At 36.8% G+C, this 24,801-nt stretch overlaps 1 protein-coding gene across 2 annotated transcripts in view; it reads left to right on the top strand.

The window, feature by feature from the left end:
* Sntg1 (syntrophin gamma 1) overlaps positions 1 to 24,801 on the top strand; it is a 303,666-nt gene that overhangs the window by 87,628 nt on the left and 191,237 nt on the right. For both annotated transcript variants that reach the window (XM_028769474.1, XM_028769465.1), the window contains one exon: positions 22,276 to 22,378. In XM_028769474.1, coding sequence (XP_028625307.1) covers positions 22,276 to 22,378 — 103 coding nt within the window. The remainder of the gene's footprint in view (positions 1 to 22,275; positions 22,379 to 24,801) is intronic.

Below are 24,801 nucleotides of genomic sequence, written 5' to 3' on the forward strand. Positions count from 1 at the left end.
TGAGTATCCATATTCTGCAGCTGGAGAACTAATGTGGGTGTGATAGTATTTGGCCTTGTTTTTCAGATGTTGACAGTTCAATGTGCTTGAGATAGTCTTTTAAAGAATTCACAAAATAATGCAAATGTTGATTTCTATCTTTTCTAAGAACTTATTTACATCTTCTCCACAAATCACAGATCATCCATTTATCTATGGTTTTACTGCAAAGATTTGCAGGTAAATTCTTGTATACCTACTGTTAGTGTACAGACAAGTCCACTTGTCTGCTCTCGGGAGAAAAAACCTAGCTCTGCTTATGTCATGACCTACTGCCTCAGTCAGGTTTACCAGGTATGTACTGTGGATTAAAGGACCCCCTTTTTGTTCTAAGTGAGCATTCTCTTCCCCTCTTCCTGTCTACTTCTTCTCTTTGTTCTCAAGGTGCTGCTCCCTGTCTGTCTGCCTGCCTCCATGTCCACTTGTCTGCCTCTAACCATTTCTCAGGTACTCATGCTTCTCTCATCCCCAATAAACCACTTTTGTATCAGATCTGTTACATAGGATAATTTCTCAGGAGTTTACACTTTGGCTTGGTCTTAACAGCTACCATGTGACTGAGTCAAATGTTAGCATCTGTGGGAGACCTTCAATTTTGCAGATTTTAGTAACATATATAAATAACAAAGACATCAGTTATTTGCCTGCTGTGTAGCTATCTCTTTGTATAAGAAATGTTTGGCAGAGATGGACATGGTGGCATAAACCTGTGATCTATGCATCTGGGAGGCTGCATTAGGGAGGATTCTGAGTTCCTGGATTAGCCTGTGCTACATAGCAAGACACTGATTCTAACAAAACAAAACAAACATCAAACAAACAAACAAACAAAAAAGCCATTGACAATAAACAAAACAAAACCCTGCTATCTTTTCATCCAATGTAAAAGTTATGTTCCTTTCCTGTTTCCAGCAGTAATGGTGCATTGTACTTTTCTTGCTCATTTGTTGCAGTTATGAATATATTTCCCATCAATGAAGAAATATTGGGATACATTTAATAAAATGATCTGCTTTAAATGATTTAGGGACCTACTAAACATTTGATTACATTTAATATAACAATATAAGATCTTGTTTTCTGGTGTGTGACCTATGGGAACTCTGGAGAAGTCGATAGAAAAGCTTCCTGGAAATTCACTTTCGAAAGGACGGATTCCACATGCTATTGCCTGCATGCATCAAGCTCTGCCCACTACACAAAGGTGCTTCCCAAGAAGGATTTGCCACAGAGTAACAGCAGGAGGCCCTGACTTCCATGCTGAGAGACTTTGGTTTCCGTGCTAAACAAGTGAAATGTACTTCCCAAAGGACTTGTATATGTATTTCTTTCTTCTGCAGTACATGAAAAGGTTACTTAAGGGAGTGCCAGAGTTGTTAAAACAGAAGGGCAGTGCATTCTTCCAGTACTGCTGTGTGAATGTTAACTACACTGCAAGAATTAAATTTTTTTTTAAGTTTATCATCATTGATCCCCATAGAAAATATACAGGGGTTTATACAAAAACAGAGTTAACAACACAGAAAGAAATACTTACTTCCTTTGCTTTGATTGTATGTCTAAAAGGATTTGTATCTAAAGGACTATTATCTCTCTCTTTCATAACAGGACAATGAAGTGATGTTGGAAAGCTGAACTATAGATAAAAAGCTAAATGGAAGCAGATAGGAGACAGTTATCATCTAGAAATTGTGGTTAAAATAAAATATGCTTTTAAAGAGAAGTTCTAAAGATTGTTCATTGTCTTTTTATTTTTGAAATCGTATTTTATATTACATTACTTGCTTCAATTTCTTCTCCCTAAATTCTTCCTTAGTCTCCTTCAAATTAATGACCTTATTTTATATACATTGTCATTTAACGCATATACATATATACACACACACACACACACACACACACACACACACACACATATATATATATATATATATATATATATATATATATATATATTCCTAAATATACCCCATTGACTCCATATAATGTTTGTGTGCATTTTTTAGAGCTGACTGTTTGATACTGGGTGATGTGTTTATAAAAATATAAAGAGAGAAGGGGATATGTTTTGGCTGATGTGTGTGGTGAGATATGGGGGAAGGGGGTGCCTCGGCAGAGGCATCCCTTCCTCCTGAAGGACCAGCCACAGGATGGTATAGTATAGAATAAAGTTTATTCAGCGCTTGGAGGGGCGTTAAGTGGGTAGTAGAGGCAGAGAAAGGGAGGGGAGAGAGAGAGAGAGAGAGAGAGAGAGAGAGAGAGAGAGAGAGAGAGAGAGAAGTAGAGGCTGGCCACGAGCACATGGAGAGTAAGGGGGGAAGGGAATGGGGAGAGATGCCGTAAGGGAATGGGAGAGAGCTGGAGCAAGAAGGCAAGAGCAAGAACAAGAGGGAGCAGAGGGAGCAAGCAGCCCCTTTTATACTGAGTGAGGCATACCTGACTGTTGCCAGGTAACTGTGGGGTGGAGCTTAGATAAAATGCTAACACTGGGCAACCAGTTGATATGCTCTTCCTTCAATAGAACACTGCTCCTGTTCTCAGCTTTACTCAGCTTTCTAGTACTTTGTGTGGGATGGCAGCCTTAAGGGCTTTTTCCCACTCAACGTGGCATGTTTAATGGTGTCATCATCCTTATTCATATTACATTTATTTGGACAGTCATGTTTGGGGCACTGAAATTCTAGTTAACTACTCAGTGCTAATGAAATCATGGCTATTGGAGAGCAATTTACAACCACTCTTTTACTAAATTATCATAAACGCTAATGAATCTATAAACATTTGTTACAACTAAAGATCAGGAAAGATTGCAGAAGAGGGTTGAGAAAGACTGTAAAAGCAAGAGGACCATGGGGTTTTCTGTGAGACTGTGTCTCTTAGCAACATCAGGTGCTACATCTATAAATGCTCTCTGACGTTTTAAACAATTCTTATGTAAAGTGTACAAACAAATTTGAACATATGAACTGGGTACTGGTGTGTGTGTGTGTGTGTGTGTGTGTGTGTGTGTGTGTGTGCGTGTTATAGAATGTTAAAATACAGTAAAATCTGTTTCTATTCACCATCCTTACTCTTGACCTGCTTGCTTGCTGTGTCAACCTGCAACACTAGAATGGCTCATTCTTATATAAATACATGAATTTAAAGGAGCCAAGCCAAGAGTATAAGTGGAGCATAATTCTACTTTCAACACAAAAATACAACTCCATCTCCAACACGAATAATATAATAATAGCTCATAGCTATTCTGGAACCAAATATGAGTGATCCTGTACTAGAAACACTTATTCAGTTTACCCCTAACTTCTGCTCTAACATGGCAATCGTTTGATGAAGTTTATAGTACCAGAACAAAGAGAGCAATGAATCAAGATATTTTTCAAATACATTGGAGAAAATAGCAACACAGACAAATCTCAGCTACCAGACTCAGACATTATCTGAGGACACTCAGCACTTGGTTGGAAGAATCTAGTGGCCTGTTAATGTGTTTCAAATAGATTCCTACTGCTTCTATTTCGTTAGCAGTTACAGATCTATTTAGATTGCTTATCTGATCTCGATTTAACTTTGGTCAGTGGTATATATCAAGAAAATCATCCATTTCATTTAGATTTTCCAATTTGGGTGAGTATAAGTTTCTGAAGTAAGACCTAATGATTCTTTGGATTTCCTCTGAGCCTGTTCTTATGACTACCTTTTTATTTCTGATTTTGTTAAGTTAGATTTTGTTAATTCTCTTTGCCTTTTAGTTAGTGTGGCTAAGGGTTTGTCTATTTTGTTGATTTTCTGAAAGAATCAACTCTTGATTTCATTGATCCTTTTTGTTTCTATTTATTTCCTGCTATCTATCTCTTGGGTGTATTTGCTTCTTTTTGTTCTGGAACTTTCAGGTGTGCTGTTAAGTTGCTAGCATGAGAATTCACTTACTTCTTTTCTTTTCTTTTTTTGGTTTTTCGAAACAGGATTTCTCTTTATAGCCCGAGTTTTCCTGGAACTCACTCTGTAGTCTAGGCTGTCCTTGAACTCAGAAATCCTCCTGCCTCTACCTCCCAAGTGCTAGGATTAAAGATGTGTGCCACCACTGCCAGGCAAAGATTTATTTATTTTTATTTATATAAGTACACTGCAACTGACTTCAGACACAGCAGAAGAGTTCATCAGATGCCATTACAGATGATTGTGAGCCACCATGTGGTTGCTGAGAATTGAACTCAGGGTCTCTGGAAGAACTCTTAACCACTGAGCCCTCTCTCCAGCCACTTACTTCTTTATGAAGGTATTTAGTGCTATGAACTTCCCTCTTGGTATAGCTTTCATTGTGTCCCATAAGTTTGAGTATGCTGTGCCTTCATTTTCATTGAATTCTAGAAAGTCTTTAATTTCTTTTTTTCTGTATTCCTTGACTCAGTGGACATTGTATTGAGAGTTGATCAGTTTACTTGAGCTTGTAGGCTTTCTGTTGTTGAAGTCCAGCTTTAATTCATGGTGATCTGAAATGATACAGGGGGTTAGTTCAATTTTCTTATATCTGGTAAGGCTTTCTTTGTGATTTAGTATATGGTCAATCTTGGAGAAGGTTCTGTTAGGTGCTGAGAAGAAGATATATATATTTTTTGTATTTGGGTGAAATGTTCTGTAGATATCTGTCAGGTCCATTTGAGTCATAATGTCTGCTAGTTCAATAATTTCTGTTTAGGTTCTGTCTGGATGACCTGGGCCTTGATGAGAGTGGAGTGTTGCAGTCTCCTAGTATTAATGTATGAGCTTTGACATGTGATCTAAGCTTTAGATGTTACTCTTACAGATTTGGGTGCCCTTGCATTTGATAAATATTCAGAACTGAGATGTCATCTTAGTGGATTTTTTTCCTTTGATGAATATGAAGTATCCTTCCCTGTCTCTTTTGATGAATTTTGCTTGAAGGACAATTTTATTAGATATTAGAATGGCTACTTTGGCTTCCTTCTTGGGTCCATTTGCTATCTTTTTTACTGAGGTATGTTTTTCTATGCAGTAGATTGATGGATCCTCTTTTCACATCCATACTGTTAGCTTGTGTCCTTTTATTGGTGAAATAATCCCACTGATATTGAGAGAGATTAATGACCAATGATTGCTAATTCCTGTTATTTTTTATGTTTGGTGGTACTGTGTATGTGTGAACTTTTCTTCCGTTATTTTTGCTGGTGTGGAATTATGTAGTCCCTGTGTTTTCTTGTGTGTAGTTAACCTCTTTGGGTTGGAGTTTTTCTTCTAGTATTATCACTAAGGCTGGATTTGTGGATATATATATTGTTTAAATTTGGTTTTTTCATGGAATACCTTGTTTTCTCCATCTATGGTGATTGAAAATCTGGACTGAGATCTGAGGTCTCTTAGAGACTGCAAGACACCTGCCGAGACCATTCCAGGTTTTAGAGTCTCTGTTGAGAAGTCATGTGTAATTTTGATTGGTCTGCCTTTATTTGTTCTTTGGCCTTTTTCACTTGAAGTTTTTAATATTCTTTCTTTGTTCTGTACATTTAATGTTTTGATTATTATGCGGTAGGAGGATTTTCATTTTTGGTTCAATCTATTTGGTGTTTTGTAAGCTTCTTATAAACTTACAGGCATCCTGCTCTTCAGATTAGGAAAATTTTCCTCTATGATTTTGTTGAAAATATTTTGTGGATCCTTGAGCTAGGAATTTTCTCTTTCTTCTATTTCTATTACTCTTAATTTTTTCATTTCATAGTGTTCCAGATTTCCTGAATGTTTTGTGTCATGAACTTTTTAGATTTAACATTTTCTTTGACTGATTTCTCAATTTCTTCTATTGTATCATCTATGTTTGAAGTTTTCTCTTCCATCTTTGGTGATGTCAGTAGTTCCTGTTCTCTTTCCGAGGTTTTTCACTGCGTGCATTCTCTCAGTTTGTCTTTTCTTTATTGTTTCTCTTGATATTTTCAGCTCTTAAACAGTTTTATTCATTTCCATCACCTATTTGATTTTATTTTCCAGTATTTCTTTAAGAAATTTATTCATTTCCTCTTTAAAGGCCTCTATCATCTTCATAAAATTAGGTTTGTGGTTATTTTCTTGTTCTTTAGCTGTGTTTGAATATTCAGGACTTTATGTAATAGGATAGCTGGACTCTTATGGTGCCATATTGCCCTGGCTACAGTTGATTTTGTTTGTATGCTGGCCTCTGGACATTTGGGTTTTGTGGTTATTATAGGTTAGATGTTGGTTTCTGAATTTATCCTTGTCAGATGGGAATTTTTTTCTCTCAGTTTCTGTTTCCTCCTGGTCTTCTGATCTGAATTGCTTGGGGTTCTGATTACCAGTGAGCATTCAGGTCCAGTAGAGCGTCTCTGCCATGGTTTCTGTGGTCCGTGTGGCCTCTGGGGTTTGGAGTGCTAATATTGCCTCTGCTGTTCCAAGTGCCACTGTGGCCTTGGGTTCTTGGTGCCACAATGGCTTCTGGGAAAGAAGGCAGAGTTATGAGTCAGCAGATGAAGTTCAGGGTATGGTGTACAGTTTACTGCTGCTGCTTTCAAGGGGGTAGGTGGGATGACTTGGAGCAGGTGTCCCTTGTGCCAGAAGATCTCTGAGAAAGCAGGCTGAGTTGGGGATCAGAAATGGAGTTCAGGATATGGGGTAGGATTCTTTATCTTTAATGACAATTTGAATTTTGCAATGATATTCCTTTAAATAAATGTGAAAAAATAAAGCATTACATTGAATGTAAGATTTTTCAATTAAACAAACCAAATCAATAAAACTTGTTAGAAAATACAGTTTAATTATCATCAGACAAGTTTTATTATATTGATTTACTGTGGGCATTTCCAGAAGGAAAGATGAGGGAGAGAAATTTGAATGAGAGCAAGGACGTGAAGATGGGACCATTTGGAGGGCCTCAGTCAAGTTGGAAATAATGCAATCATATTATAATATCAAAAAATAAACGTATTGTATATGTTGTTACTAATGTCCTCTCATTTTTATTCCTCATATGTATTTTTTAAATGTTAATCTTATTTTTACTTACTTTGATAAAATAAATTGCAACAATATTGTACTGCAATCATCTATTCTTTAAGAAGTATCATTTTTTTTTAAGAAGTATCATTTTTTAAGTTAAGAAATTTTTAGAACATTTTACTTCTTAGTTAGTGGTTTTGCTTTAAATGGTGTATTTTTCAATTTTAAACTTTAATTTACAAAATAGATCTTAAACTTATAAGTTGAGCCCATAACAAGAAAAAATGAAAGACTGCTTGAATCCTTAAGGAAATTATATTGGAATTTAATCAAATGCTATAAGATTGTTTTATATAGTTATGTGAGCTAGTAAGCAACATATCCCACTAGGGTCAACAAAGGATTAATTTTTATAAACATTACTAGGTATAATATTGTTTTAATGATCTCTTTGAGAATGATAAAATCATTTTAATCAGTAGCTTCAGATATAATAAATGTGATTGATTGTTTCAATATTCTTGTATCACTTAGGTAAATAGCCATTGTATAAATTGGAAATGATTTTAATTATTATGTCATATTTATTAGAGGTTATATGGCATTATTTGAACTCAAATTTATTAGTGGTCAAAGACAATCCTTAATTCTTAGCTATAAATAGTTGCAAAATTATACAACTGTTGGCTATATATTTTCATATTATATAACGGTAAAACTTTAGAAGGAATTTCATAAATTCTGATGTATCATAACTTTAAAATTCTTCATTTCAATGTCTTATTAGATAGTCATTTCTACTGCTAGGTCATTTTATTTTAAACCTAATACATTTTCAGGCAGGAAATGCCTACAGAATGTTCTTCTTTCACATTTGAATTTTAAGTTAAAATATAGGAAAATTAAGATAAGTCAGTGCACAAAATAGATAGTGCCATTGTCTGTAGATCAATAACGTCCTAAGCCAGTGTAGGTGTGTTCCTAGTCTTGTTAGTACTACTCCACAGGTCAAGCTATAGCAATTGAAATTGAGAACTTATGTTTCTCAATGGTCTCATTTTTTTGTATTATCTTATGTGTAGAATCCCATATCTAATTCCATTATTATTACTTGATGTACAATTTTTCTAAGCATAACTCTATATACTGCTCACCAGCTACATAAGTTCAGCTGCTTTGCTTGTGTTACTATCCATATTAGAAATACCATTTTCTGCTATTATAGACCCCTTCCTTGAATAAACATCTCAGAATCAGACATTGTGGCACATGCATACATAACATTAGGTCTTTAGAGTCTCTCTAGAAGGATTTCTGGTTCAGAAACAGCTTGAGCTATGTAGCAAGGCTTCCCCCACCCCACCTCTTAATAACTAAGAGCCTTAATAGAAAGCACAAGAAATAGAAGGATCTACTCCATTACACATTCATGAGTCCCATAAAAGTACTAAACTGAAAGCTATAATGTATATGCAGAGGACCAGGTGCAGACTTGGGTTGGAAATGTGGTTGCTGCCTCAGTCTCTGTGAGTTCAGATGAACATTGTTCAGTGTCCTTTGCTACATCGAATGAGATGGTCATGTGGATTTTTTTTCTTTTAGTCTGTTTATATAGTGGATAACATTGATTGAAATTTTCATTTTTTATTGGTAATTTTATTTTTTTACATTTCAAATGTTATCCCCCTTCCTAGTTTCCCCTCCACAAACCCCCAGACCCTCCTCCCTTCCCTGCATCTTTGAGGGTACTCCCTTACCCACCTACCCACTTCTGCCTCAGCGGCCTAGGGTTCCACTATTCTGGGTCATCAAGTCTCCACAGGACCAAGGGCCTCCTCTCCCATTGATTCCCAACAAGGCCATTTTCTGCTATATTTCCAGATGGAGCCATGGGATCCCTGTGTACTCTTCAGTTGATGGTTTAGTCCCTGGGAGTTTTTGGGGGTCTGGTTGGTTGATATTGTTGTTCTTCCTATGAGGTTGCAAACCCCTTCAGCTCCTACAATCCTTGCCCTAACTTCCCCATTGAGGTCTCTGCTCTCAGTCTGATGTTTGGCTGTGTACATTTGCACTTATATTGATCTGGCAGAGCCTCTCAGGGGACAGCTATACAAGGCTTCTGTCAGTAAGCACTCCTTGTCATAAGCAATAATGTCTGTGTTTGGTGTGTCAGCATATAGGATGGATCTCTAGATGGGGCAGTGTTGTGGGCCATCGGCCAGAGTTGACCGGGTTCACCTGAAAGAGAGGCTGGGAAGGGACAGGAGGGCGGGAAGAGATGAAGCCGGGACAAAGGTTTCTGATCGAGGCTCTATGCTTTAATGTTCAGCTTTCAATTTAAAGGGAATAGCCCACCCCCACCTCCAGAATTCCTTCTTGCTTCAGCCGGCTGGGGGTGAGCGGCTGGGGGTGAGTGGAAACCATCCTGCTGGTGGTGAGAGGAATCCATAGGTAATTGCGGGCTGGAGATGTCTCAAAGCAAGCTCAGCAGGCAGTCTATTCTTCTCAGCTCATGTACCAGGCTACAGGCAGCTAGAAAGGGCCAAGGCCAAAGCAAGCACTGCCTCCGCCAAAGGCAGGAAATGCCTCCAGGCCATACCTCCAGAGTTCTATTGTTTGGTCTATTGTGGTAAACAAGGTCTCATCTCTTAGGCATGCTCAAGGCAGGGGGAAGGGCACAGGGCAGACTCTGGGTGGCCTTTCCTTCAGTTTCTGCTCCACTCTTTGAATTTGCGGGCTTATGCCTACTTGATCATGGTGAAAGATCTTTTAGATGTGCTCTTATATTTCTAGTTTGCAAATATTTTATTGAGTGTTTTTGCATCTATGATCATAAGGAAAATAGTTATGTAATTCTTTTTCTTTGATGGGTTTGATGTGGTTTGGATATCTGTGCCCTTATAAAATAAATTGCTCAATGTTCCCTTTGTTTTTATTTTGTGGAATAATTTGATGGGACTTGGTGTTAACTCTTCTTTAAAAGTTTGGTAGACTTTCTGCTTGTATTTCACTAGGTGTTATATGTCTGTTTTTATTGTTTTTCTGATCTTGATTTAACTTTGTTAAGTTGTGTATATCAAGAAAATTATTCATTTCTTTTAGGGTTTCCAATTTGGTGCTGTATGAGTTTTTAAAGACTATCCTTAGGATTCTCTGGATTTACTCAGTGTCTGTTGTTATGTTCCTTCTTTGACTCTAATTTTGTTCATTTGGTTATTCTCTCTGATTTTTAGTTAAATTGGTTAAGGATTTGTCTACCTTGTTGATTTTCTCAAGGAACCAACAATTCGTTTTATTGAGTCTTTGTATTGTTAAGTTGTTGTTTCTATTTTATTGACATCAGCCACGAATTTGATTATATGATGTCATCTACTCTACTTGGTTGTGATTTCTTCTCTTTGTTCAACAGATTTTAGGTATGCAATTAAGTTGCTAGAATGAGATCTCTCCAATTGTTTTAAGTAGGCATTTAGTAGTATCAACTTGCCTATTAGAACCACTTTCATTCTGTTCCATAAGTTTGAGTATAATGTGTATTCATTTTCATTTAATTATAGAAAGTCTTTAATTGCTGTATTACTTCTGTGTAGACCTATTTTTTTTTTTTTAATTTAGTAGGCAGGTCTTCAGTTTCCACAGCATTGTAAGCTTTCTGTTATTTCTGTTGTTGCTTCTCACTGTTAAAACTTGGTGATCTTATTGGATGCAAGGAGTTATTTCAATTTTCTTGTGTTGGTTGAGACTTGCTTTGTGTTCAAATATGTGATCAGTTGTGGAGAGAAGAATGTGTGTTCTTTTGTGGTTAGGTGAAATGTTCTGTAAATATCCCTTAGGACCACTAGATTTATAAAGTCTGCTAGCTTCTGCATTTCTTAGGTTTTTTTTTTTTTAATTTCTATATGACCTGTCTATTGGTGACAGTGGGTTAGTAAATTCTCACACAATGTATGATTCAATACATGATTTCTGCTGTAGTTGTGTTTCCATTATGTACTTGGTTGCCCTTGTGTGTTGGAGCATTGATGTTAAGAGTTGAAGTGTGCCTAAGAATCTAAATTTTAGTCTAGAACAAAGAAGTAGGCCTCAGACATGTAAATGACCTTGGGCTAGGATAGGGAAGTAGTCTCAGATACTTTGGTCATCCTGACAAGCCTTTAGAAACAGTTATCACGGGAGTGTTCACATAATTGGGTTTTATGCCTTGCTTTTCCTTTGACTATTTGTACTTATTGTATTGCTTGTTCCTCGACTATTTGCATCTAATATATTGCTAGACCCTCAATCTAGAACTGACCTTAGTACATGCATGTAATCCAAATGCTATAAAAGCATAAAGGAAGAGGGGGTATATGATAGGGGGTTCTAGGGAGGGGAAATGGGGAAAGGGAATGATATCTGTATTGTAAATAAATAAAATATTCAATAAAAAATGAGGCACATTTAAAAAAAGAATTGAAGGTGATTTTGGTGGATTTTTTTTTTTTTGATGAATATGTCCTTCCTTTTCTCTTCTGATAAGTTTTGGTTTGAAGTCTATTTTGTTAGATATTAAAATGGCTACATGAGCTTGTTCTTAGGTCCAGTTATATGTGACATTTTTTTCTAACCTTTCTCCCTGAGGTAATATTTATTTTGCTGTTGAGGTATGACTTTTATATGCAGCAAGAATGTCAATACTGTTTTCAAATCCCTTCTGTTAGTCTGTATCTTTGTACTGAAGAATCTAGACTGGCGATATTGAGAGATGCCAATGATTGTGGACTCTTGTTATTTTGGTGCTGTTGGTGATGCTGGTGTGTATATGTTTTGTTTCCTTTGATTTTGGTGGTATGAGATTATTTATTCCTTGTGTTTTCACTGTGTAGCTAACCTCCTTAAGTTGGAGTTTTTCTTCTAGTGCCCGCTGTAAGACTGTATTTGTAGATTAATATTTCTTACATTTGAATTACTATGGAATATCTTAAAAAGTAAATGAATAGAGCCCTTAAAGAAATCTAGGAAAGTACAAACAGTACAAGGAAATGAATAACTGTTGAAGACCTAAAGAGAGAAGTAGAATCCATGAAAAACTAGAAACAAAGAAACACAAACTGAGAGAAGACTAGAAATGAAAAAAAATTGGAAATTCAAACAGGAACTAGAGAAGCAAGCTCCACCAACTACTTTCCTCAGGGAAGTCTTAGATGTTCTGCTGCAGAGCTGACTCGGGGGACTGGATTTTAGGAAACAGAGAGATAAGAAAAGATCTGCAGGCAGCCTAACTGGTCTTCTGGCAGGCTTGGTCTGAGAGGTAGCAGTGGGTTCCTGCTAGACTTGAAGGCTGAAATAATGGGATGAGTTCTTGGAGGGAAAGTTGGAGAAGACCTTTGTGAAGACCCTTAGGTGTGAGGTCAGAAAGGAAAGGGAGACTGCTGGCAGGTATGTAGCTATAGAGCTTGGGATGAAACTGACAAAATGGACCTGGAGGAGTCTTCCTGGCCCCGACAAGGCAAGAATACACTATTGTCAGCCAGACACAGTTACAAAAGAGAATACATCATCCCTTGACTCCCCACTTCTCACAGATTGAATGCTAAGTCAAAAGGAAACTCTCTGGCATAAGGGACAAAATGGTTTCCTACCTTTAAGCCAATTGACATAATCTGATGGTTATTCAATCCAAAAATAAACTCATGCCCATCATAGGGTCAAGGATTTGACCTGAGATACAACTCCAAAGAGGAATGTGGTACCTCAAATTAACCTGTAATTCTCACCAGCCCAGTGACTTGCTAACTTCCTGTAATGCAGGAGTTGTAGTTCTTGGAAAATAAAAGGCATCGTGGAAAAGTATGATGGCTTATAGGTTTGTCTTTCTAAACCCCTGCAACACATGGGTTGGGGCCATTCCAAATGGGAAATTCCAGGGGATTGTCCTGACCATTTCTTAGTATTTAAAAGTTAATAAAGCTCACTTTATTTTTATTTATTTTTTTCATTCTCTATATTTTTTTTGCATTTTTTATTGGATAGTTTATTTATTTACATTTCAGATGCCTTCCCCTTTCCCCATTTCCCCTCCCTAGAAACCCGCTAACTCATTCCCCCTCGCCCTTTTTGCTTTTATACCATTTTAATTACATACAGGTATTGCAGTCAGTTCTTGGTTGAGGAACTAGCAATACAATAAATGCAAATAGTCAAGAAACAAGCAAGACAGTAAACACAAATAGTCAAAGAAAAAGTAAGGCAATAAACAAAGTTCCATGAACACTCCTGTGATCACTGTTTCTAGGGGCTTATCAAGATGACCAAAATATCTGAGCCAACTTCCCTGTCCTAGCTTTAAATTTGACTCAAAATGGTGGAATTAATTTTTCTTTGGCAAATCTCCAGATTAATACAATCCACAGGTGACATCTGACAAAAAGCTGGGCAGGCTGCCTGCAGCCCTCTCTTCTCCCTGTTTCCCAGATTTTATTTCTCCAGTGTCCCTCTGTTCCTGTCTCTTATGGAACCCACAGATCTTCCTCTTCTAATCTCACTCCCCCTCCTCATTCCTTTGTGAAAGCACTAATCTCAGTAGGCATCTGTGCTAACCCAGGGCTGCTTCTGACAGAGCAACAACTAGGTGAATAGCAGATCTTGAACTTGTGACTGAATAGTAAGCAGTCAGTGCTCTATCAAACTCTGAACCTCTGAAATCTCAGGGTAGTAATAGCATATAAGGGGTTTGAAATCTGAAACGGTTTTTATTTTTATATGCATTAAATCATTCTTACTACTGTTTAAACTTTTATGTTCTCTGCATAACTTGCATTTACCCATTTTAAGTTATAACATGCATTGATATGTCTCAAAATATCTTCTTAGATCCTAAAACATTTTTTAGATCCTCATAATTTAAGTTTTTGTACCCTCAGAACTTATATAAACGTAGTTTCTTTTTCATCCAAATATTTATTATGAGACACAGGTGGTTGATTACTGGGAGCAGTCATTGTAAAACATGTTCCTTTAGTGGAAAGTTATACCTGAAAACAATTTATCCTTTATTATGAAGTCTGTGACCAAAGCAAACCTCTTTACCCATTTTAAATAAGAGACCTACTAGCTTTAACTAATGCACTATGTAATGAACTAACATGATGGGTTTTTACATTGGGCTAAGCAGCTAGCTAACAAAGCCACAGATAGCTTAGTCAAACCCATATCAGTAACCTGAGCAGGATGAATTTTGTTATGAATGTATTACTTACTGGCAACATGTACACACAGCCAGTCTAGGTTCCTCCATGTTCAATGAAGGGCAACATCAGTTTTCAGATGCCAGGCCCAGAAGATTCGACAGACTTTCCTACGGAGTAAGAAATTTGGGAGACTATCCTATCTTGTTTAGGCTATGCAAGGCAATCAACTCCCCAGTGCCCTACTTCTGCATAGTTTGAACAGTGTGAAGTCAGCCATTGAGTCAAAGAACAATTTTTTGTCCAATGGCCAGTTATCCCATATTTGAAGCAAGCTCTGGTGAAGGTTCTTTTGGAGGAGATTAGGGATGCTTCCAGGAGTTGATTTGTCTATAAGGTAAAACAACGACTTCTTCTTCTTCTTCTTCTTCTTCTTCTTCTTCTTCTTCTTCTTCTTCTTCTTCTTCTTCTTCTTCTTCTTCTCTTCTTCCTCCTTCTTCTCCTTCTGTTCCTCCTCCTCCTTCTCCTCTGCCTTCTCTTCCTCCTCTTCCTCCTCCTTCTCCTCTGCCTTCTCTTCCTCCTCTTCCTCTTCCTTCTCCCAATCCTTCTTCTAAATTGAACATCTTAAATGCCATATTCTGTAGCTCTCAAAAGCATGTGAAGTCTATCTATCAATCATGTTTGAGTTAAACAATCCTTGTATGTTTTCACATATTTGTTAGGCTATGCCTTGAAAACATACATGTAGGAGGCTAAATAAGGCTTACTTCTGTACTTAATTGCATTAGTACTTAGCATGACTACAAATATAGTTCCAAACATATTAAACTATTAACTCGCTTTTAAAAATTATCCTTAACAGTTTGCAATAAGTTAGTATTTTTTATAAGATCAGGATTTTATGCTTCATCCCTATTAGTTTTAGCCTTAAAACAATGATTTTAAATTGAAGCTCTTGTAGCATTGAAATAAAATTTTAACTCATAAACATAGTTCATAAAGAGACTGGAAACTTTCCTGATCTTTACAAAATGTAGCCTTATGGACTATAACCATTGTCTGTGTGACTCAGTTTAAAAGGCATGCCTGGGTCTGAAAATAGGTTGAGCCATAGCCCAATTCCAGAGCCAGCTTTTTATAAAGTAGAACAGCACAAAACAGAATTTTAAGCTCACACATTTGAACAAACACAGTGGCTGGCTTTAACAGTGGCAGCTGAGCTATAACTAAGACATATAGAACACAAGAAACTCACATATTCAAGGGAAATCTGTTTGTAAACAAGCATGAAGTGGCTATATACATTTATATACTCAAAGTAAAGAAGAAAAACTTACATGCATAGAAGTCACACATCCACCCATACATTGAAGCTGGAGTTTTAGCTGCATAGCAGTACTGATGGGGGCCAGCCAAAGCAGAAACCCGCCTGCTGGCTTTCCTGTGGGGCTGTGAGCTTTTCAAAGCTGCCCATTGGTTCAGAGTATTGTATTTTTGAACTTCATGTCCTCAAAGTGCCAATTTTAGGAGTGAGTTTTCATCACTGCCAAGTAAAGAAAGCAAGGAAACAGCAGAAATGACATTAACAATTGAATTGGTGTTGTATAGAGATCTCACCAGTCTGACCAGGAGACTTTAATGGACAGGAGGCTGTTTTAGATTCTTCCTTGTGTTATACCTGGTCTGCCTGACATCCCCACACTAGGCCTCTTCAAACTCTGCATCTGGCCCCCAGTATACTGTGGAGTCCTTGATTTTTTTGTGCAGCCTAGGTATGGAACCCTGTGGGCAGTACCCAGATCCTGGGTCACCCAGCTTAGATGGCTTGACCACCAAATGTAACAAGGGCTCCCAAGGAAGATCAGAAAAATAACTGATGGCTCTGGCTCAGCTTCTAATTGTCCAGCAATAACCAGTGGGCCATAGGCATTTCGTGCCCAAATGGGGGTGTATTAACCCTGTCAGTTTCTCCCTATTCATCAGATAGTGTACCATGTAACCAGAATCCAGAAACCAACAGGAAAATACCTTAAAAAATGCTTGCTGTTTTCCTCTGAGTGTGATCATTTACAGTGGGAGTTCACAGAGTGCAAATCACTCTCTGGCAATCTTAGGTTAGCTGGGTTAATCATCCCAAGGTTTGTGCAACCCCCCCCCCCCAGGAGCTCACTTCTTGAGGATACCATAATAAAGAACAAATTTGGGGTGGAATTATCTTGCTGTGGGGCTCCATGTGTTAATCCTGAGATTTACATGAGAAAAGCCAATTCCAGCATTTTGAGTAAAATTTAAAGTAAACTTTATTAAATATTGATCAAAACATCAGTATTGTCAGGATTACTCACTGGAATTTCCCAGATGAAATGACCTGAGACATATGTTGCAAGGACAAGCCTATAGGCCACTGTACTTTCCCATGAGGCTTTGTTATTTTCCAAGAACTAAAGCTCCCAGAATTGCAGGGAGTTACCTGGTCCCTAGGCAGGTGGAGCTTATGGGTTAGTTTTGGGTGTTACAATTGCAAAGCTTTTTCAAAGCAAAACTATAACAATAGTCTACTCTGAAAACTGGTAGATAGCCATACTTTGCCTGCAATATTTCTAGATGTATTGGAAAAACTGTATACTTACATTTGGAATCTAATATTATGACCCTATCTCTTACGTTGTACCAAGTAGCTATCTGCAAATTGATACTTGCTGGCAAAGGGAAAGTCCTGCTTTGCCAATATTATCACTTGGTAATACCAATCACATTCCATAGCAGAGGGCCCATGCCCAGAAAGAACTGGACAACACAAAATGAACTGATATTTTTTGTAGAGTGTCTGTTTTATTTTACTTTATTCTGTCTTTTTTCTCTTTCTTTTCTTTCTTTTCTTTCTTTCTTCCTTCCTTCCTTCCTTTCTTTCTTTCTTTCTTTCTTTCTTTCTTTCTTTCTCTTTCTTTCTTCCTTTCTTCCTTTCATTCTTTCTTTCTTTAAGTGATATTTGTTTTCTTTAATTTTTTGAGTTTTTTGTTTCTTGTTTTACTTTGTTGTTTATTTTTGTTGGTTTGTTGTTGGTTAGAGAGAGAACATAAAGCAAGATGAGACAGGTAGGGTGGTCAGCAGGATCTGGGAGGAGTTGAGGGAGGGGCAGACATGGTTAAATTAGGTTATATAACATTTTAATGGAAACAAAAAATAAAAATGTGAAAATCAGTACTACTGTATGATCCAGTTTTATCAAGCCTGATTTTAACCCAAAGGAATCTGAGTCAGCATTCCATAAAGTTTCTTACATGTCTAATTTTATTTTAGTATTATATTATTCACAGTGTTCAAGAAATAACAACATCCTAGATGTCCATCAACAGATGAATAAAGAAACTGTGGAACAAACACATGACAAAGTTTTATTTTTCATTCATAAAGAAGGATATATTCCTTTCAAGAAAATGAATGAGACTAGAAAAATATGGCAGAAAGAATAAAAGTTCTTTCTTTCATATGTTCATTGTATGTATGTATGTATGTATGTATAGAGATCATATCAAAGTATAAAGGAGTTCTTGTCATATTGTCTCTCTGGAACCTAGATTTAACAACACACACTCATCTATGACATGAAATCAGAAAATGAAATCTTGGGGCCACTCTCTCTAGCTCCTAAATCGTGGCTATGCTCTCTATCCCTCACCTTCTCAGGCATCCCTCCTCTTCTCCTTCTCCAGGCATAGCAGATCTCCTTCTTTCTCCCTGTATCTGTCCCTTACCCCAGAAACCTAAAGGCCCTACCTCTATCTGCTCTGCCCAGTCATTGGCTGCCAGCAACTTTATTTACCAATCAGAACCAGCTTGGGGCAGTGTCCCTCAGTGTCTTAGGAGTGAATGTTGGGATTCTTGTGTGGACCATTTTGGGGACCCAAATGAACAAAATGCAAGCAAAATATGCCAAAAAAGAAAATTAATCATATATATATATATATATATATATATATATATATATATATATGTCAAATGCCAGACATTGTGATTACATGATTATTCCTATACATACTTTTTTCATTTCTACTAGTGAGATATGAATGTTCACCTTCCTATGCAGCCTTAGGAACACCAGCTATTGCTCATTTTTAGATACATAGAAAAATCATAGTGGTGTTTACCTTTTCCTAATATTAGCCACATTGTAAATATTTTTGAGTTAATTTGTATTGCCATAAGCTGCTTAGGAATATATCTGGTTGAAAAATTTGATAGACTATTTGTTTTATCACTGCATTCTGATTTAAAATATTTTGACTTCCTTGCCTTTATCAAAACATTGAGGGTTTTGTTTGTTTGTTTTTAGTATCAGTATTTCAGTTTTCCCAGTAAATCTTGAAGTCAATTAATGTTCAATAATCAGCCACATCCTCTAATTTTTTTTTTTGGTGTTTATTCTACAATTTTTGAACTTCTATGTGATAACTTTCAGAATCAATTTGACAATTTCTCTAGAAAGGTGTTCAGGATCTGCATTACAATATGTTTCTATCTACAGGTCAAATAATGATGTAAGTCATCTCCTAACACTTATTTAGATATGTTAAAAATTAGTAATATTCTCTGTATCTTAGTGCAGAGTAGTTTCATAAACTCCTGTCCAATCAATACCTGAGTGCTTCATACTCTTGCTGCTTTTATGTGTGGTTTTATTTTTATAATCAGAATTTTTTATTGCCAGGACACAGAAATGAATATGCACTCATTCCATATCATTAACTTTATCACCGGTGACTATTACTGCTTTTAACTCTAACACTTTCCCTGCTATATAATGCATCGTGGCATCTTCAACTTAAGACAGTTTTCTTTCTTTTAATTTTATTTTGGGTTTAGATTCCTATTGTGTTTTACCCTAAGTACTTTGATTTAGAACCTTCAGTAAAATTTGACTAGAGTAATTATCGTAGATATTATTTATTTTTTCTCAAGGCTGAGGGATTATGGCTTTCTGTCTTTCTTCACTTAGGATGATCATATATATAGGTGTTCACATGTTACATGTATCAATTCCAGGAAGTTTGCTTCTGCTGTTATTCAGTGTTGATCACATATGTATACCGCAGAATACAACTGCTATGAACTCTGGGTCAACTGAATATTTTAACATGGTTAATTACACCAATTCGCTCTTTTAATTAACATAATCTTTTGAATCTTTGAGAAATTTATATCGTTCATCCCAGTCCCACACATTTCCAAGTTCTTCCTTATCTGCTTTCCACCCATGTAATCTCCACCACCAAGTAAAATAAAAATAAAGTTTAGAAAAGAAAAACAAAACAAACAAACAAAAAAACCCCAAACAAAACCCATAAAACCAAACAAACAAGACAAAAGAAAATGACAACAACAACAACAACAACAAAAACACTTCACAAACACCTATGGGCCATGACCCGCTCCTCTATCAACTTCAGGCTTCTGAGCATGTACCATTCAGATCCTCCATATTCCTACTTTTCCATTACATACTTGTCATAGTGGCACTGGAAGTTGTTGTATATTCTTTCGTGCAGTATGCTCTTTCTTCCAAACAAGTTTACTTGCCAATGTTTATTGCCATGAGTCATAATTCTAATTCAAGGCATCTGGCTTCTGTACCATCAATACTGAATCCTCATACAGATTTTCTGATATCCTGCTGTTGCTCTGAGTTATGGATATCCTTTGGCTATGGATCCACAGGACCAGTCACTTCACATGCTCCTGCAGCTCATAGATGGGGAAGATGTTGGGGCGTGGGGGGAAGCAACTCAAAGCCATAGATCTGGGCCTGGTTGGTAGCTGAATCGGTCATTCTGTCAGCTTTCCTCAACCCATACCACCAGAAACAGCTCCCTAGGCGAGAGGTGGGGCCAGTTCTTTTGTATTTTCACCACCAAAGCTTCCCAGGTAAGGGCTAGCTCTCCATTACCCATGTTACCCCTGGCACCACCATGAATAGAGCAAACTCAGTGAGTCCCTCATGGCCTCACGCTACAGTACAGGCCTTAGGCATCTGCATAGCCTTTAGTTGTAATACAGACCATAGATATTAACACAGACCTCAGCTGCAGTAGGACTATAGACTTAGATATGACCCTCAGCAGCAGCATGAGTCTGGACATCACCATGGACTCAGGGTAGCACAGGCCTCTCACACCAGTGTGTTCCTCACTGCCTTCACTTCTCCAGTTCTGTCTCGATCCATAGCACACAGACAACTTATGTTCTCTTTGTCTCCTATCTCTTTACAACATGCTTGTTGCCATCATGCTCACCAAGCAAGGTCAAGCATGGTCCAGGGTCTCAGTGTGCTTTAACAATTTTTTAAATGTTAAATAATATTGAACTCCTAGATTAAGTTCCATCTGATCAAGATGCACTATCTTTAGATATTTTTCGATTTCACATACTAAAATAGATATAAGAATGTTCCCATATGCGTCTGCCTGTCTGTCATTGAAGCTCTTATCTCTGTTGATTCTGATTTTCTGATTCTCCAGCACTGTTCTATTCTTCTTTAATCCAGAAAGTGTTCTATTTATGTAATTAAACTTTGTGTTGTATGAATTCTGTTTAAATGTTTTTATAATTCAACATTTCTTTGCTGCAAGCTTATGATATTTCAATGGATTTGATACAATTATATCTTCTTGCTGGATATTTTTAAGGTTACTTTATGATCATTGTCATAGAGCTCTAACAAGTGGTTTGCTTTGTTGTGAGTTGGTTGTTACTTTCTCCTTCAAAGAGAAAAATGGTTCATTTTGTTGTTTTAATGTGTTTTATTTCATCTTTGCCAACCTTTTATGTTAGCTAATTGTTAGTAACGATCCTATGTTAGTTTTCTATATTTTTTTAAAGCAAAGAGTTCACTGTTTAATACATAAGTCTGGCTATATATCCTTTTAGACTATATAGTGCAGAGTTTATTTGCAAGATTCTGTTCTGGCTGATTGATCTTTCTTCACTGGAAATCCCACTGTTCTGTGCTTGTAAAGCCTGAAGAGATGAAAAAGATTTCCAGATTGGCCTCCTAGTGTCACTAATTAGGAAAGGGTTAGTTTCATTGGATATTTCCAGCCATCCCTTGCTGTGGGATAACAAATTGATGAGGATTGTAGGCCTTGCTTATCATCCAAATCATTTTCTTCAGGGTGGGATATCTGAAGTGTCAGGATGAGAAACCATGACCACTATTGCTGCATAGTCTCCATGTTTGGAAAAGAGGATTTTAAGAACAATAGGAAATTCCCAGGATGGACATTGTATTTATGGTTATGAGCAATGTATGTTTTTGTGTTTCTTTAACTACAACGCTTTTAAGACTCTTAATTTTTTTCTGTGGTTTATATCAGCAATTATAATCACAAGAATATTTATCTGATTTGCCACAACTACATCATAACTTACACATCTTAGACTCTTAGCCTTTCTTTAATTCCTTTTTAGATTGATTTTCCATTGATTACTTTTTATTTCTTTGATTTTTAAGAAAATCAGAACTGTTTTAGTTGGTAGCACTAGACCTATCTATTCTATAATTTCAAGTGTTGAGGATTACTGATGATACCAAATTTCTTTATTTTCTCAGCTTTTTAGGGAAAGAAAAAGATTCGGTAATGTTTTAAAGTGTTTGAATAAATTGATACAGCTTTGTAAAAAAGTGGTTTTTTTTTTTTGGACTACACCTGCAAGATCATTTTCCTTTTACTAGAAATGATTAATCACTACAAATATGCAAAACAGTCATTACATTAAAAGATATAGTGGCTCCAACAGTATTTAACATCTGCCATTTTTAGAGCTGTGATCAAGTCTAACACTGCCTAAGATAACCATAGCTTAGGTTCTATGGATGTGACAGAGGTTTACAGGCCATCCTATTAGACTGAAGCACGGGGACATAAGCAAGAGGAGTTTATGACAGCACTACTTAGCAAGTTGTCTTTTTATCTTTCACAAAGAGTTTCTGACCACGAGAGAAAAATCAAGATGTTTGAAAAAGTCAATAGTGCCAAGGGTGTATAATTATACATAATTGTATAACTAATGATAGCCATGTTCTGTTAATCTTTTCTGTTTCCAGGTACAGGTTCTGCGGAATGCTGGAGAGGAAGTGACCCTGACAGTGTCATTTTTAAAAAGAGCACCTGCTTTCCTCAAACTTCCACTTAATGAAGATTGTGCATGTAAGCATTTGTAGACTGGAAACAGTAATAACATCATCGCATTTGCTCTCTGTCCCCCATTTCTTTCTAACCAGTACTTGGCATTTTATTCTCAGAGTACAGTGTAAAAATAGATACTTGTGTACTGCATAGAATCACCAAATCATGTAGAATTCATGTAAAGTTAAAAATTATTTTTTATGTTGAAAATAATGAATCTCTTCCTTTCTAATGATTATGAAAACTGCCACCTAATTTTCACCAGATCTGTTCTCTCCTTACACTTTTACTTTACACAACCTTTATCATGTTCCATATGCTTCTTAATCATTCTTATTGATTTTTGGATAAATTTATGTTCAGATAATTTTCCCATTATTTAAATGATTTGTTTCTGATTTTGTGTGTACATGCATATGTATGTGTATGTGTGGTTATTGTTGTTGCTGTTGCAGTAGTAGTTGTTAATGCATGGTGGAACATAAACTTTTGTCCTAGGACAACCTATCCTTTGTTTCTAAGACTGAATAAAAACTTCATCATATTTGAACTTTCATCAACTAATGGATATTTTATTGGTTTTATGACTTTGCTATTATCAATAAGACTGTATTCATACAAGAATTATTTCTATTGTTTGGAATATGTACCCAGAAGTAGGATTTCTGGTTCTCTGTGTTGTTTTGAATACTAGCTGTGGGTACTTTCTATGGGGACATTGCCATTTCACATTCACACCAACAATGTCAACTTTGCCAATTTCTATGAATCATCTGCAATTTTTTTGCTATTTTTTTAACATGGTTGTTTTCTTTAGTCAACAATGATATTGTGGCTTTGGTTGAACTTCTCTAATTGCTTGGTCAGCATCTTTGCACATTTATTTGTTTTCAATTTGTATTCCATTTTATATAGATGCATTCAAGCACTAAGATGTTTTCTGGCTTGATCTTGTACAAGTTTTGTGAATGCTGTGATAATTTTTGAGTCAGTTATGCCTCTGCCCTGTTGTGTCTGAAATGTATAACTCATTTGAGGTCATCTACTGCCTCTGGCTCTTAAAATCTTTCTGTCCTTTCTTCTACAAATGTCCCTGAACCTTGAAAGGAATGATTTGAAATAGGTATCACATTTATGTGTGAGCATTTTGATGTCTTATATTCTCTGTATGCTCACCAGTTGTGGGCTTCTGAGTTAGTTGCTATCTGCTTCATGAAAAAGCTCAATGATGAGGATTGAGCCCTGTACTAATTAATGGGTTGTCTTAGGGTTTCACTGATGTGAACAGACAGCATGACCAAGGCAACTCTTATAAAGGACATTTAATTGATGCTGGCTTAAAGGTTCAGAGGTTCACTTTATTATTATCATCAAGACAGCAGCATGCCAGCATCCAAGCATGCTTGATGTGAGAGAAGCTGAGAGTTCTACATCTTGTTCCTAAGGCCAAGAGAAGACTGAATCTTCAACACTGGGCAGAGTTTCAAAGCCTACTCTCACAGTGATACACTTCCTCCAACAAGGCCACACCTTCAAATAGTGTCACTCCCTAGGCCAAGCATATTCAAACCACCACATTCCACTCCTTGGGCCACACATGCTTGTTCAAACACATGAGTACATAGACATAGCATAATGCAAAATATATTTGTCCAACTTCAAAAGTCCTATAGTCTATAACAGTCTCAACAATATCAAAAGTCCAAAGTTCAAAAATTCTTCTGAGATTCATCCAATCACTTAACTGTAATCCCCTATAAAATCAAAATCAAACATCAGATCACATATACCCAACATTATGGGTTATAAATTATCATTCTAAAATTCCATAGGAAGAAAACACTGGACTAAAGTAAGACCAAATACCAGTTGGGTAAACTCCAGAGTCAGTATCTCCATGTCTAATGTAAAACTCCTTCTGGCTTTATTGACTGAAGCACAATTCTCTTTGTCTGGTTCCATTCTCTGTTAGCAGCTTTCTTCAGCAGGTATCCCATGGCTTTGGCATCTTGAACATGGCATCTCCAAGGCAACTTCAATGCTACAGCTCTTGTTCCAATGCCTGGGATACACACATGATCTTCTGGGCTCCTAAAATTGACTTGGGTCATATCTACAGCTCTGCACTCTGTAGTACTCTAGGCTCTGGTTGACTCCAGTCGACTGCTGCTGCTGCTTTTAGTGATTATTCAATGGTACTACATTTCTAATAAACTGAGGACTTCTGCTGCAACTAGGTTTCACCAATAGCCTCTCAAAGGCTCTCTTTATGGTGCCAAGCCTCAACTCCTTTGTATGATCCCTTAGGTCCTGGACTGTCAACTACAACTGAGGCTGCACTTACACCAATGGCTTTCCCTGACTTCTCTCAGTGCCAAGCCTCAGCTGCTCTTCATGACCACGTCACTCCTTCAAAACCAATACTACCTGAGTGATTCTAATAC

This window comes from Grammomys surdaster, unplaced genomic scaffold, assembly GCF_004785775.1.
Source record: "Grammomys surdaster isolate TR1022 unplaced genomic scaffold, NIH_TR_1.0 64, whole genome shotgun sequence".
Classification (NCBI taxonomy): Eukaryota; Metazoa; Chordata; class Mammalia; order Rodentia; family Muridae; genus Grammomys; species Grammomys surdaster.